Genomic DNA, 15,396 nt, shown 5'->3' on the forward strand with positions numbered 1-15,396 from the left:
ACACCACAATAATGACACCCAGTGGGTATCAAGTCATGGCAGTGAAAGGATTCATGGAAAAAAAGCAACTCAACCAACAATCTACAGATGACTTTAAACAACCACAGGTGAACAGTGTCTGAGAGCCGCCACGACACTGTGAAATAGACTAGACTTTCAGAAGAGTGCCTTAACCCGTCGATGTGTGTATGTGCATGTTTACTTTTGTGTGCGGACATGCGCGTGTGTACAAGCGAGTTTGCGCTTGTGACCCGCTCTCATCCAGTGCAGCCCCTGTCAGATGTAATATGTCAGCCCTGCTTCAGCTTTGATTCATTGTTCAAATAGCATCGCCATCTATTATGATTTGATATGGATCTGTCCTCCAGAGAGAGATGGCTCAACACACTCGACTGACTTCTGATGAAAAGTACAGATAGTGGCCATCACTCTGTGGCGAACAAACAAACACAAGAGCCCTGCACACACTCACTGGACACTTAGTGTAATTTTTTTTTCCAGAGTTAAATGGTAGGACTTCTCTTGAACTGCCAGTCTATAACACTGACTCAGCTAAACTTTAATACCTAAGACATGCCTTCCAACCTGTGGTTTATTGTCTCTCCCTCTCTCTCTTTCTCTCTCGCTAATAAGATGGATTAGTTGGCTATGCTAATCTATCTGCTGACTCGAGACAATAACTTAAGTGCGTGCGTGTGTGTAAGCATAAAGGTTTAAAAAAGCCTGTCCATTTGAATGCACACGCACAGCTCTGTCGTGTCAGCATTTGCATACTCACTCTGCATTTTACAAGTTGTCACCAGAGAGTTACTGACTGAACTCACTATGTAATTTGTAATCTGGGCCTGTACCGACTAATTTATGGAACCATGAGGGAAACGAAAGGGGTTTGTCATTGAAAGGTGAATGCTTTTTCTGTTATGAGCTTGCTCAGTATCGCACTGAAATTACCGACTGTAATAATATTAACTCAAAGTTGTAGAATTGCCGCTATAATAAATCACAACAACGCATGGACAAGGTGACCAAGAGTGCTTAAGGACACCAATAAGAGCAAACTATTTATGCTCAAATGGCTATCCTATGTATTCTTAAGCTTTGTGGTTTTCATGATTTAGGATTAGACTGAGCTGGCTCAGAAAAATGGGATGCAGCTTATCAATTAAGTAGCCTCCCTTTGAGGTGACACTGATGCTTTTATGGTGTTGCACCAGTCTTACCCAAGGTCAACGCAGACAGACCTTTTCTCAAAAATAACCTGTTAAAGTTTTTTGCTTTACTGCCACTGATGAGGTACCATTAAGCTCTTCTCTTTCTTTCCTTTCTTTCCTTAAGCCTAGAGCACACATGGTTTATAAAACTGTATAAAATAAAGGTGGGGTGTGGGAGGTGTGGGGGGGTTGAAGACAGCGACTCCTTGTCTCCTGCAGCAAGCAGAGGGAAGAGTGTGATAAGAAAGAAGGTGCTACCAACATGTCTTCAGCCTGACTGGCCTTGTTAACACACAAAAACATTCATATTTATTGTGTTAGGGTGACACTCAAGGTGTGAAGGGCGAAGACTGGCCCTGTCCTTGAAATGCTGATAACAAGAAAAACTGAAAAGACAGGAAAAAAAAACATACAGGGAAAAGGTAAGATTACAGAATGAAAGAGAAAGGGAAGGAGAAACAAGCTGTAATAGTCCTACAACACTCTCATGAGGATACAATATGTACTGTATTCATGAATTTTATATTTGAATGTGATGAAAGGCTTTTCCAGAAAGAGGAAGCCATTTAAACATGTAAAAAAAAAAATCTGCTTAAGTGTATTTGGGATATTGCTGAATGCTGTGAAATAAAATAAAGTAACAGCTGACAGTAGCAAAACAGATGCCGGTACATCTTTCCTAATGAAAACTAAAGCTGAAGCTGATCAGCAGCTGATGTCCTTGAGCTCCAACTGTTCATTTTCAAAGCAGAGCGATGCATTGAAAGAACAGGCTTCATACATACGGCATAAGTGGCGCTCACTTCAAGGGCGTAGATTTGGCATTGGTGGGGACGGATGATTCAACCACCGAACCCTGCCCCGTTTCTTTTTTTTTTTTAATTTTTGGCTTTGCTTCTTGATAAAAAAAGAGAAATATACTTGCCTACATATGCTATTCTACATGCTTTTAAACCATTTAAAATTACAATTAATGGTTTTATGTGTGAATTATATAATGTTAAATTACTATTAAACAAATGACTGACTAAGTATTTTAGACTTTAGTTTACTTGAGCCATATTCCATATAAATCAGGTATCATACAAAAATAAAAATAGCTTCAAATACAGTCAAGACAATAAAAGAATATAACTTTAAGGACTTAACAACATTACTTCATTTATAGTGCACCAACATCTCTTATACAGGGTGGCCATTTATATGGATACACCGTAATAACATCATCATCATCATCATCATCACCTTTATTTATAAAGCACTTTAAAACAACCACAGCTGACACAAAGTGCTGTACATTGGAACTGTAAATTAAAATTACATGAGATATAAATAAAAACAAAATAAAAGAAGAGTGAAACCATTAATTAAATACTACAGGACTACAGAGCGCACCTGATTAAAAGCCACATGCTCTAATTGTAGAAAGAAAACCGTATGCGTTTCACTTGTAATATGAGATATTTACACAGAAATATTACACGTGAGGATTTTTAACGTTTAATTTAACATAAACATGGTAACATAAATGGCCTGCATTTGTATAGCGCTTTTCTAGTCCATAGGACCCCAAAGCGCTTTACACTACATTCAGTCATCCACCCATTCACACACACATTCACACACTGGCGATAGCAAGCTACATTGTAGCCACAGCTGCCCTGGGGCGCACTGACAGAGGCGAGGCTGCCGGACACAGGCGCCACCGGGCCCTCTGACCACCACCAGTAGGCAAACACGGGGTTAGTATCTTGCCCAAGGATATTTGGCATGCAGCCAGGATGCAGCCTGGGATCGAACCACCGACCTTCTGATTAGTGGCTGACCTGCTCTGCCACCTGAGCTACAACCACCCACGTTAATAACATAAACGTTATGGCAACATACAAAACTACATACTGCAAATGCTTTTTTTCCTCGAACAGCGCCTGTAACACGGCTACCTTTAAGTATACGTACGTATCGGTAACACACAAATTGCGTTGCTTATGGGTTTTTTTACGGAACAGTGCACAAACAACATTACAACATCTCTTAACGACCTATAAAAATATATACCGTATATATACTACTTATCATTTTGATTGGTCTACTGTTACCAGGCAAAATGTTTTTGGCCGCATGAAAAAAAATATGCATCAGCCGCACGTCAGTATAAGCCGCAGTGTTCACAGTGTGGGAAAAAAGTAGTGGCTTATGACCCGAAAACTACGGTACTTCAAATAAAAGAGAAACTAAGTCTCACTGAGGTTAAAAGCCAAGGAATAAAAGTGGGTTTTAAGACGCGATTTAAAAGTGAAGGGGCCTCTCTAACGTGCAAGGGCAAATTATTCCATAATTTTGGAGCCACGATAGAGAAGGCCCTGTCCCCTCTGAGCTTCCTCCTGGATCTCAGTACCTCCAGGAGCAGCTGGTCAGCTGACCTGAGAGACCGACAGGGTGTGTGGGGATGAAGAAGTTCAGAGAGGTACGGTGGGGCAAGAGTTTAAAAACAAACATGAGAATTTAAAATTAACTGTAAAAGACACAGGCAGCCAGCGCAGAGAGGCTAGCAAGGGGGTTATATGCTCTCTTTTTCGAGTTCCTGTTAGGGGAGTCGTGCAGCCGCATTTTGAACCAGCTGCAGACGTGAGAGCAATGACTGACTGACCCCCACATAAAGTGAGTTACAATAGTCCAGGCGGGAAGAAATAAAAGCATGGATCACTGTTTCAAGGTGCTGCCTCGAAAGAAAAGATTTTACTCTTGCCAGTCGCCTTAAATGATAAAAACTGGACTTCACCACTGCTCTGATTTGGTTGTCCAATTTAAAATCACTGTCCAACTTAAAACCAAGGTCAGTAACAACAGGCTTAAAATAGACTTCCAGGGATCCTAAAACGAGGAGGAGGACTCACAGGGACCACTGGTTCCAAACACCAACACTTCTGTTTTCTTTTCATTAAAATTTAAAAAGTTTAGAGCCAACCAAGCTTTAATGTCATCTAGACATGTCAAGAGAGGTTTTATGGAGATGCCATCCTTGTGTTTTAGTGGCAAATAAATTTGGCAGTCATCTGCATAACAATGAAATGAGATCCCATGCCTTCTAAGGATGGAACCCAGAGGCAAGAAATACAGTAAAAAGAGCAGTGGCCCTAAAATTGAGCCCTGTGTGCATGACAGAGAAGCAGAAGATGATTCGGAACCGAGAAGGCTGAAAGAGAAAGTTCTATCTGACAAATAAGACCTAAACCAATTAAGTGCAGTGCCACTGGCAGATTTTTTCACTTATTTTAAGCTAAAATATCTTGTATTAAGTGAAAAAATCTGCCAGTGGAACAAGTGAAAAATCTCTAGTTTTTCTCTAGTTTCAAGATTCACTGTCTTGAAACAAGTTCCTTTAGCTTACTGAAATGTTGCCCTGTAGTTGATTGTGTCTTATTTTAAGTGTAATGAGATAATTTTGACTAGAAATAAGACAAATATACTTGGTAAGATTTTGAGTTTTTGCAGTGAAGAAACAAAGTCAGAAGGGCCACCGAGCTGATTAAAAGCAGCAGAAAACTGCGCGGCAGTGGAGGGGTTAATAACACGACAGCACCGAGTAGCAGCGCCAGATTTAACTGCAGTATATGTCACACCAACGTTGAATAACACAGGCATATGATCTGAGAGTGCACAGTCACAAATCTCCAGGTTAGTGACAGACAGACCATATGACAGGACAAGGTGCAGTGCGTGTCCGTGCTCATGTGTAGGGCTAGGGCCAGGCTAAAAGAGTCAATAAGGCTTAAAAAGTCCTTTACCAGTGGTTTATCAGGACAACATACATGTATATTAAAATCTCCAACAATAAGAACACTATCATAGTTGGGCATAATCCCAGCTAAAAAAAAAAAAAGTTGTTTATGAAGTTCTTATTGTATTTCTGGGGGCGATAGATGACAGCACAGAAAACCGGGTTTGTACGACTCGCCTCAAACAAGGTAAGTTCAAAGCTGGAGAATGAAGGCTATAGAAAACACTGCTTACATTTGTAATCCTTTTTGTAAAAAGTCACTGTGCCTCCACCTCTGCCTGATTTCCGTGGCGAGTTAAAATAGCAATAATCCACAGGTAAAAGTTCAGATAGAGCACTGGACTCACCAACACTCAGCCACGTCTCAGTCACACACAGAAAATCCAGATCACGGGAACTGAAGAAGTCCCGAAGAATAAAAGTTTTGTTTAAAAGTGATCTGGCGTTCACCAGACCAATCCTGGCAGGAGCTGGAGTTGGCGCTCAAGGTTCAGGAGGTCCAGAAACCCGCCGCAGCAATCTCAGGTTCCGATAATGTTGACGGCGGAAGTTTAGCCTGGGAGGGCATGGGCAGCGAGGCCGAGGAGCACAGGCACCAAACAGGCATCAGCAGGATCCAGAAAACGTTGAGACGCAAACAGTCTTGGAAATAATCGATACAACATGGGAATGGTTGGTGATATTAAAGTCCTGTTAGTGGCTCATTAGTATATGTGAGGGGGCAAACTCCATGGTGACCATGGTGGCCATTTAGAAGTCGGCCATCTTGGATACAACTTTTGTTTTTTCAATAGGAAGAGGGCCATGTGACACATCAAACTTATTGGTAATGTCACAAGAAAAACAATGGTGTGCTTGGTTTCAACGTAACTTTATTCTTTCATCAGTTATTTACAAGTTTCTCTTTGTTCACAGCAATTGACATGTCGAAGAGGTTAACACGTGAGGAGCGGATCAAAATTGTGTTGATATCTGGTGAATGCAGTAACCGGGTCATTGCAGCAGATTTCAATGCAAGACACCCTACGAGACCACCCATCTCCTATGCTACAGTTAGCAAACTGCTTGCTAAGTTTCGTGAAACTGGTTCAAGTGTTGGATTTGCCAAAATGTGGACGCAAGAAAACTATCACTAATGAAGAAACATCAGTGGCTGTCCTAGCTTCATTCAACAAGAGCCCACAGCGTAGCACTCGCCGCATGTGACTGGAGAGTGGCATTAGTCGAACATCCCTTCGGCGGATATTAGCTACTCACAAATGGCAACCTTACAAACTCCAGCTACTGCAGCATCTCAATGAGGATGACCCAGATCGGCGCACAGAATTTGCAGAATGGGCAAAACAAAAATTGGAACAGGACCCTCAGTTCACGCAGAAGATTTTGTTCAGTGATGAGGCAAACTTTTATGTGAATGGTGAAGTTAACAAACAAAACCACTGCTATTGGTCTGACACTAACCCACATGGATGGATCCCTCCAAGACTGTTGGAACAATAGAAGTGATGGTTTGGTGTGGTATATGGGGTACAACAATAGTGGGTCCATTCTTCATCAATGGAAACCTCAAGGCCACTGGATATTTGAAATTGCTACATGATGATGTGTTTCCCTCTTTATGCACTGAAGCTGGCACGTTCCCTGAGTTTTTCCAGCAAGATGGTGCACCACCACATTATGGGTGCCAGGTCCGAGCAGTCCTAGATGAACAGTTTCCTGGAAAGTGGATTGGTCATCGTGGGCCAGTTGAATGGCCCCCAAGGTCTCTCGATCTGACCCCCTTAGACTTTTATCTTTGGGGTCATCTGAAGGCAATTGTCTATGGTGTGAAGATACAAGATGTGCAGCACCTGAAACTACGGATACTGGATGCCTGTGCTGGCATTTCTCCTGCGGTGTTGCTATCAGTGTGTGAAGAGTGGGAGAAGAGGGTTGCATTGACAATCCAACACAATGAACTGTGAACAAATGAATCCAGCACATTGAACACATTTTATAAGTGGTCAGAAACTTGTAAATAACTGATGAAAGAATAAAGTTATGTTGAAACCAAGCACACCATTGTTTTTCTTGTGACATTACCAATAAGTTTGATGTGTCACATGGCCCTCTTCCTATCCGGTTGTTCAGTCTGACGTCACTAGCCGTGTCTGGGTCTAAACTCCGCTGCAGGTCCATATATCAAACGATCACTATGGCATTACTGAGAGTTGAAAAACTGTCTAAAGTCTTTCATCTTTAATAAAATGATCAGCCTTCTCCTCTACCAGGTGTAACAATTGAGTTTAACATCCAGGCATCCATGAAAACGGAATTTATGACATTTAACGGAGTTAGAAGTTAGCAGGGAGTTAGCTCGCTAGCTTCTATCTAAATACAATATAGCATGTCCTGACTGCAGGGTTTTGGAAACAAATTAAAACGTACAGCTCTGCTATCACTTCCAGCATAAATGAAGACAGAAAACTAAACAGCAGTGACGTTTGTAGGGTTACTGAAATTGGGCTAGCTGGTATATAATGATGTGCTACGTGACCACTAGCGACACAGCTATGTTAGCATAATATAAACAAGCTAACTTTTTTCCACTCGATAAAAGTTAACGTGAGTGTTCTCGGTGGTCAGGAACAAATGTAATCGCATGGCAGGATGCTGTAAAAGGACCAAACTTCAGCCAGGAGAACAACTGAGATAATCCATCCACAATACAAGGTTAGTCATTCATATACTGTTGCATGGGCTGGGCTGTAGTTACATCCTAAGGTTTTAAAAACTGAGCTTAAATAAATGATTAGCGGTAATAAAAGCCGAGGGAGGTCAACAGTGATCACTGACTGTTTTAGGAGCTTTTTGAGATCAAATAGAAGAAAATACATAACATTAAACATGTTAACAACACAAAAGCCATATTAAACGCAGACTACTTTAGACCCGGAAGTAGGATTCGTCGCGTCATCACTGAACAACCGGATTGAAAAAACAAAAGTTGTATCCAAGATGGCCGACTTCTAAATGGCCACCATGGTCACCACCCATCTTGAGGAGTTTGCCCCCTCACATATACTAATGAGCCACAAACAGGACTTTAATATCACCAACCATTCCCATGTTATTACGGTGTATCCATATAAATGGCCCACCCTGTACATTAGCACTAAGGGAACACTAAGTAATGATCCACAACTATTTTCAGTTGCGGATGATAAAGGATTCAGAAAGTTTATTCATGCAGGCCCATATGACAGAGAATGTGCATCTTCTTTTTGTTTTCATATTTTAATTTATATTTAATCGTGTTGTGGTTTGCAGTGTTTTGTGTTGTTTCACTTTAAATTTGTTTAAAAGGAAAAAGCTGAAAATTTAAATATTTAAAAGTTGAAATGTGAATAGTTGGTTTTTGTATTATATGATTTATTTATTACATTTTATGTGGAGTGAATAAATAAAATTATATTTACGGTACCCTAGAGACAAAGCACGTATAAACCCCAAAACACGTACAAACCCTGAAGCATGTACAAACTCCAAAACACGTAAAAACTCCAAAACACGTACAAAACACAACAGAAGTGCTCCAGAATGCTAGGGGCAGTGTTGAACTTTTGTTACCTAGTGGCTACACAAGCCAGCAAGTACCAACGACCGTATTTGGTGTGTGGTAGTAATAGGTAAATGAACTTTTTTTTTTTTAATCATTTGAATATATATGAGTGCTTGTGTATAAATACACAAACAATACACATATGCTTTCATGCTTTCAATTGTATAATTTAAGTGATCTAGGTAGCTGTGTTTCGGAAGTTCAGTTAACGCTAGAAATGTGTTTTGGAGTTTGTACGTGCTTTGTCTCAAGGGGCCACCGCATATATCTATATATAAACATTTATAAATAAGACCACTTTTTTTACATTAGTAATTCCTTTTGTGCATAATTTTATATTATTGTTAATAATAAATTAATTAAAGCAACAAAACAACCTGAAGAGCCGGTTAGGAGCCGAAAGAGCCGGCTCTTTTTACTGAGCCAAGCCGAAAGAGCCGGTTCTCTAAAAAGAGCCGACAATCCCATCACTAGAGTGTTGGCATGTATGGCCTAGCATAGCCTGTAACGTTATTATGACGGACACATTTTATGAGTGAACTTGACTTTAAGTCACATACAGGTTTCTTTGAAAATTACTTTCTTATATCCAGGTTTTTCCTTTTTGCTGCCATCCCCCTCTCCTCCTTGCAGATCCTCGCAGCGCAGGCTTGCCGCTGCTAAAACTAAACAGAGCTCCCTGAAAGGCACAGCCAATCGCATTGGCCATATTTGTCACCTAAGGTAGGACTCCAGCAGAGAGCGTAATTTGACTCTTTCTGCACCGCTAAGTGAATGAGACGTTGACAGATCATTTTTTTCTTGCTATTGGTTTTGTTTTTCTTTACTCGAAGACATCAAATTATTGGTGGGGGCAATTCAATAATTGCTGGATATTGGTGGGGACATGTCCCTTCTGTCCATGCCAAATCTACGCCCATGGCTCACTTGCCACACCATCAGATATCCATTCATAAGCTATTAGGGAAAAGCTACACAACACAGGCATTTACATGTCTCCTTCTCTTTTCTTTCACTGAATCCTCTTTAGCTCCCCTTGCAGTCCTCAAGGACTTTGAGAACATTTCCTGCTTATGTGTGGGCTGTCCTTTTCTGTCTCTTTGTCCCAGTGCTTCAAGAGCAATCATTTCCACAACTGACGTCATTCATTAATCACTTTTTTTTCATTGAGGGTTTATATTTAAATCGTAGCATGTTGTTCCAAGTGTACAGGATTGTCTCCTGTTTCATCCTCCAAAAGAATATGGCTGATATAGCTATAACAATTATTATTGTTTTCTAGCCTAATATGAAAACTATAAAATAAATACCTCTGACTGATAATGATCTTTCAATAATATAAAGTAGGCTGCACGGTATTTACAATTGCACCACCAAAGCCGAGCATTGAGAATCTTCTGAAATGCCAAGAAAATTATACTATACTGCATCATCAAACACTGTCAATAAGCAGACACAGATAATTACAGTATTGCCGTTGCACCTCAGATATGCCTGCAGAACAGAGCTACAAAGGGGAAATTGCGCTGAAAATTCCACACTTGTGACCAGATGACTTCCTGTGTGATTCCTCTCCAGTCCATTGCACTACCTCCCTATCGCTCCTTACCCCTCTCTCTTCCACCCTACCCTCCGTGATGCTCTGTTCATGTCAGTCTCAGCTGCCGCAGCAACACTGATGTTTAAGCATTCTAGGGGAGTGCAGACACACTCCAAAACTTCTTAATGGGCAGGCTAAAAATAGCTCAGGCTGGATCTGACTGGGCTGATTCATGCGGCTGTGAGTCATTCAACTGTGCCGCGGTGTGAGGAGAGCAAGGGAATGGAGTGAATGAGCACTAAAAGAAAAGAAATAAAACTTTGCACGCTTGTTAAGATATAAAACCGCTGAAAAATGTGCCCTTGCTTATCCCATCAATGAGAAAAATGTGCATTTTATCCCCTGTGAGCGCGTGTGCCTCTAATTCCTTAAGGACACTTGACACTGCAGGGCAGCAAAAAAGAAAATTAAGGCTAATATAATAGAAAATGAGGCTGATCAAAAACAACTCTCTGTTTCATTTACCATTAGGGACAACTTGTCTTTTTGGTTATTGCATGTTGATTTCTCGTTTGGGGATAGCAGGATGGTGGGTGGGGTCTTTAGGCTGGTGGGTTGTAGGAGCCCAACAGATGGTAGCCAACAGATTAACAGTACCACTGCTAAAAATGAGTGGCGTGGTAATTTGTTAGCATCATTAGAAAGGGAAAAGCAGTTCATACTCATATCATTATTCCCTCCATTAACACGGGTAAACATCTACTATTAACCCCCTGATACAGGCCAGCAGCATCTGTGTGTGTATGTGGGAGGGGGAGTTGCTTACTGCTTACTGAAATGATTCAAGGCTCTCAGCAGCGCTGGAAAACAAAGTCCTTTCCTTTTCCAAGTTTTGTTTTTTAACCCGAAAAATAACAACACACTGACACAGTACAACCCACTGACAAACAGACACACGAGACTACTGGGGCCCCGTAGATCAATCCAATCAATATTTTGGTCTTCCTATTGCTTTTGTTTCCCTCTTTGACTTCTACACTCAGCCTTTGTCTCACTTCCCTCTCTCTGTCCCCTTGAGCACTGGTTGAAGATGAACTGCTGGCTGCAGGTAGCTCCTTCCATGCTGAGAGCAGAGAGCCATGTGGTGACAGATAACAGCCAGAGAGTCGGTGATGGCTTAAACTGTCACATGGTCATTCACACTTTCTCCCTCTGTTTTCACATCCTCCATCCCAGACTTAAACTACTCCTTTTTTTCCATTCAACATCATTTTTTCTTTTCCCTCCATCTGCACTGCTCTTTCAAACCTCTCAGAAGAAACAGAGAAGTGATGGGGGCTTTTTTTCGAGTTTAGACCTCACGACTCATGGCACAGTGGAGCAGAGAGAAAGGGAGCGTGTATAATGGTATTTGGGTTACTTAATTGTAGACAGGGCTGTCTTTCCTGCTTCACTAGGCCGAGACATATTGCCCTTACTGTCAGTGATGCCTGAGTGGCTGCCTTCAGATAAACAACCCACTGTGGGTGTTGTAGTGTGTCCCAGTGTGTGTTACTATGTCATCTTGTGTTGTCTTGCTGTTGTACTGCACATGAATCTAGGGATGAGGATGAGATTAGTTTTGAAATGCTTCAGTAGATTCAGAAATTGTATGTTAATCACTGATATATCAAATGCCTGTCTTGTACTTCATAATTTATTTTCATTTATATAATTATAGGCAAATATAATTATTAGCATCCGGTTAAATAAAAGAAAAAGAACTATTTACTGGTGGGGAAGGTAGACATCACTTCAAATCTCTAAAAAGGGCTTCTAGGTACTGAGTTTTTTAGGATTTATGAGTGAGTGGGACTGAGATTCAGATCCCCCCCCTCCTCCCTCTTTTCCTCCTCTCTGAAAGACACGCTCTGCCATCTCCACTTTGCTGTCTTTTAGAGTATGCTCCACCATCCGTCTCCCTTGCTATCTGGCCCTTTCTTTCCCACCTTCCCCTATCTTTTTCTCACAATGCATTTAAATGGAGTATTTAGAGATTCCGCCCTTTCTCATCACTCCACACCTACTCTGAGGTAACCTCAATCCCTCAACAACCCCTTTAAAAAAAGAAAATTCCCCAGCTGCTCCAGAAATAGGCCCCAGGAGACGCACGACTAACACACAAGGAAGGGGATGATATTCACAACCAAAAATGCCCTTGCCTTATTTCCACTCTATGAACCTGCTGCAGCCTTTTATGCCAAGGTAAACGTTTTCACCCAGTGACCAGATGGTTTCCATGATATTTGTTTATGATGCTGCACAAAAATTTGAATCCAGCAACCCCACTGCACATGTTGTTCCCCCTGGGACTGCACTAAACGAAATGTGCCAGCTGCTAATTAAACGACAGTCTAAATGGAGATGCGTTCACATTAATCTGAAGTACTCTGAGTTGTTTGAAAAGTTTACAATGTTGTCTTTAAATGCTGCAACATGGATGTGAAGGTCAATTATGAAGCACACAAAATGGCATGCCAAAAAATATAGAAGTTTTACACCATTTTATTACCTACTGCAGGGCAGGAGCTGCTTTACTGTTAGGTGGTCTTTTTTATTTATTGTTCCTGTATCATTTCCGTGTGTTACAGCCAAACAGCAATGCATTCCATTACCATACTACTGCAATACATTTTACTGGTTTTAAAAACTTGCTTGTATTCCTCAAGACCAATGAGTTTATGTAAAGGTCAATAAATAATGATAAGAAAGGATTCTTAAAAACAAAGCGATCCAGTCGTCAGCAGATTACTTGAGAGAACTGCAGGTTAACAGTGTCTGACATCTGTGAGACAGACTAGACTTTCAGCAAACAGAAAGCAGACTAAACCTTCCCAACACTGACAATCTGATGTCGAGAATAGCCACCTCAGTATCAATTAAGACATTTATAAACTAGTACAAAAATGGGCAGCCAAACAAATGAAACAATACAAACACCAGCTAAATGCTGACTATTAATCTGTTGTGTGCATTTTGGGGTAATTGGAGTGAAAGTGATTTCTTTCTAGAATTATCCCTTTGTGGCTGTGAGCCTCTATGAAACAATCGATTTACTGTTTAAATCTACTTCTCTGCAGACTTCACCTTTGACCTTTTGGATATAGAAGATCTTTATGTTATCATCCTCCCCCACTAGACATTTGAGTGAAATTTCATCATGGTTAGCAAAACACGTTTTGTGAGCTCAGTGTGATCCTGGCCTATATGACTGATGTACCAACTGACAGTCTGAAAACATGAATCCTTCAGCCACAACAAGTGTCACTACAGAGACTAAAAGATGTTTGGCTACACGTGTTTGAATTATTCACCTCCATAAAACTCCCATACAAAACCAATTTTCAAAGTTTTGGTTAATTATTTAACAAAACTAATAGATAAGCATGAAATACTACTTAAACTCTAATTTACTAAACTAGGTCTGTCACCACTAATGCTTATGTATGTTTTTGTTCATGTGGGCTTTCCACAAATGATAACACATCATTCACATACAGCTCTATTACACAATGCTTTTACACTTTTTAAGACTGAAAATTAAAAGCAAACCTTTTATAAAAAGAAGGAAAATATACAGGAAGTATTTTCCATTAACTTGTAGTCGACTGCTAAATTTCATGAGAATTTTCCTCTGATCCAAACCCTGACTACATGTTCTAATGCAGGCTAAACCATTCAGGCTTTGCAGTACACCTGCATTTAATTATGCACTAATCAAGTGCCCCTAAAAGCTTGAAAATCTTTGGTGGATAACTCAACAGTCAAATGTCAACTAATGAAAAGGGAAGGTTAGATTTAAGTACTCTGTTGCCAGTATACTGTCTCCGGCATCGGCATAACCGTCTTTCCAGGCAGCCTAGACATTTTCAAGAGATTTACCTCAGCTGCTACTGTAAGAATATTTTATTGATGATACAGTTTTACTGTCAAAGCAGCTGTAAATATTTGCAACAGTTGGGAATCTGGAACAAATAAACTTTTTACTATTTGTTATTACTTATTTATTTGCAAATTTTACTTTTGAAGTATAATTCTGAAGTACAACTGGGTGCTTAAAACCCTTGCCTCAACAAACACGGGCTTTATTTTTGCATTTATTCACAAAGTGCAGGGTAGACATACAGACAGCAGGGGACTGACATGCAGCAAAAATATGGCCAACCTGAAGTCAAAGTGGATTCAGTGACTAACCCATTTCAGCCCAAGTATCCTCTCTGTAACTATTGCTCCTTAACACTGTATTTACACTGCCAGAGGTGGGTGATGCTTTTTGTGGACACATGTATAAAAAATATCATTATTACTTTGGCTTTTGCTGTTCAGTATTCCCCAAATTATTTAAATCCTCTCAGAATTTATCATTAAGATCAATATTTAATTTTAGGCAGCAGGCGATGGTTACAGGAGAGATATTTTTTTGACAGAATTTCTATAGTTGGCACAGGCGTTTAATTAATAAGCCTGAAAGTTTAAATGATAAAAAAAATCAAGAAAGTGATTAGAATGAAAGCAGTTTATAGTCAATTTAAAAAATGTAATTGCCAATTAATTTATAGTGCACCTTTTTTCATTTCATTTCCAACTAATTGATGATTACATCACAGAGACACAGATGTTACACTATTGTTTCCACAAAGAGAGCTACACAGGACTCTGACCATTAGAGCAAGATTATAATAACTTGCCAGACTCTGACACCATCACTGCACACTATGCACATGCATGTATGGGTCAGTGTGCATGTAGATGTCTTACCTAGTCGTGGATCGTATTGTCTCATCTGCACTTCTTCCACACAGTCTGCTGGGAACCATCCTGTCCTCCCTTTGACTGTGCCTTCCCAGAAACCTCCTTCCCCAATGCTGAGCACTGACAAAGAGAGAGAGTATGGGGACATTTCATTAAATGAGCCTTAGCTGTCATCATTGTGAGGTTGTGGAGTCTTGGGAAAGGGAACAAAAAGGACAAAGGGCCACATAACCAACTGGGTATTTAGTTTTTTTGTGTTCTTTCTTCATAAATTACACAATGAAGTGTGCACACAGGGAATGGGAAGAAAGGACAGGAGTGAAAGACTTTGTTTCACAAACACACACCGACACGAAGTCCACTGACACAAAGAGAAGAAATTGGGAAGCAGAAATACTGGTCTGTAACTTATGTACCACACCAAGGGCAACATATTTTCATTCCCCCTCATACCAGTAACTAAGTAGAGGGA

At 40.4% G+C, this 15,396-nt stretch overlaps 1 protein-coding gene across 1 annotated transcript in view; it reads right to left on the reverse strand.

Annotated features, from left to right (window-relative positions):
• shank3a (SH3 and multiple ankyrin repeat domains 3a) overlaps positions 1–15,396 on the reverse strand; it is a 214,676-nt gene that overhangs the window by 33,095 nt on the left and 166,185 nt on the right. The window contains exon 15 of the mRNA XM_080304780.1: positions 14,931–15,044. Within this exon, the coding sequence (XP_080160906.1) occupies positions 14,931–15,044 (114 nt within the window). The remainder of the gene's footprint in view (positions 1–14,930; positions 15,045–15,396) is intronic.

Source organism: Astatotilapia calliptera, chromosome 7, assembly GCF_964374335.1.
Source record: "Astatotilapia calliptera chromosome 7, fAstCal68.1, whole genome shotgun sequence".
Taxonomy (NCBI): Eukaryota; Metazoa; Chordata; class Actinopteri; order Cichliformes; family Cichlidae; genus Astatotilapia; species Astatotilapia calliptera.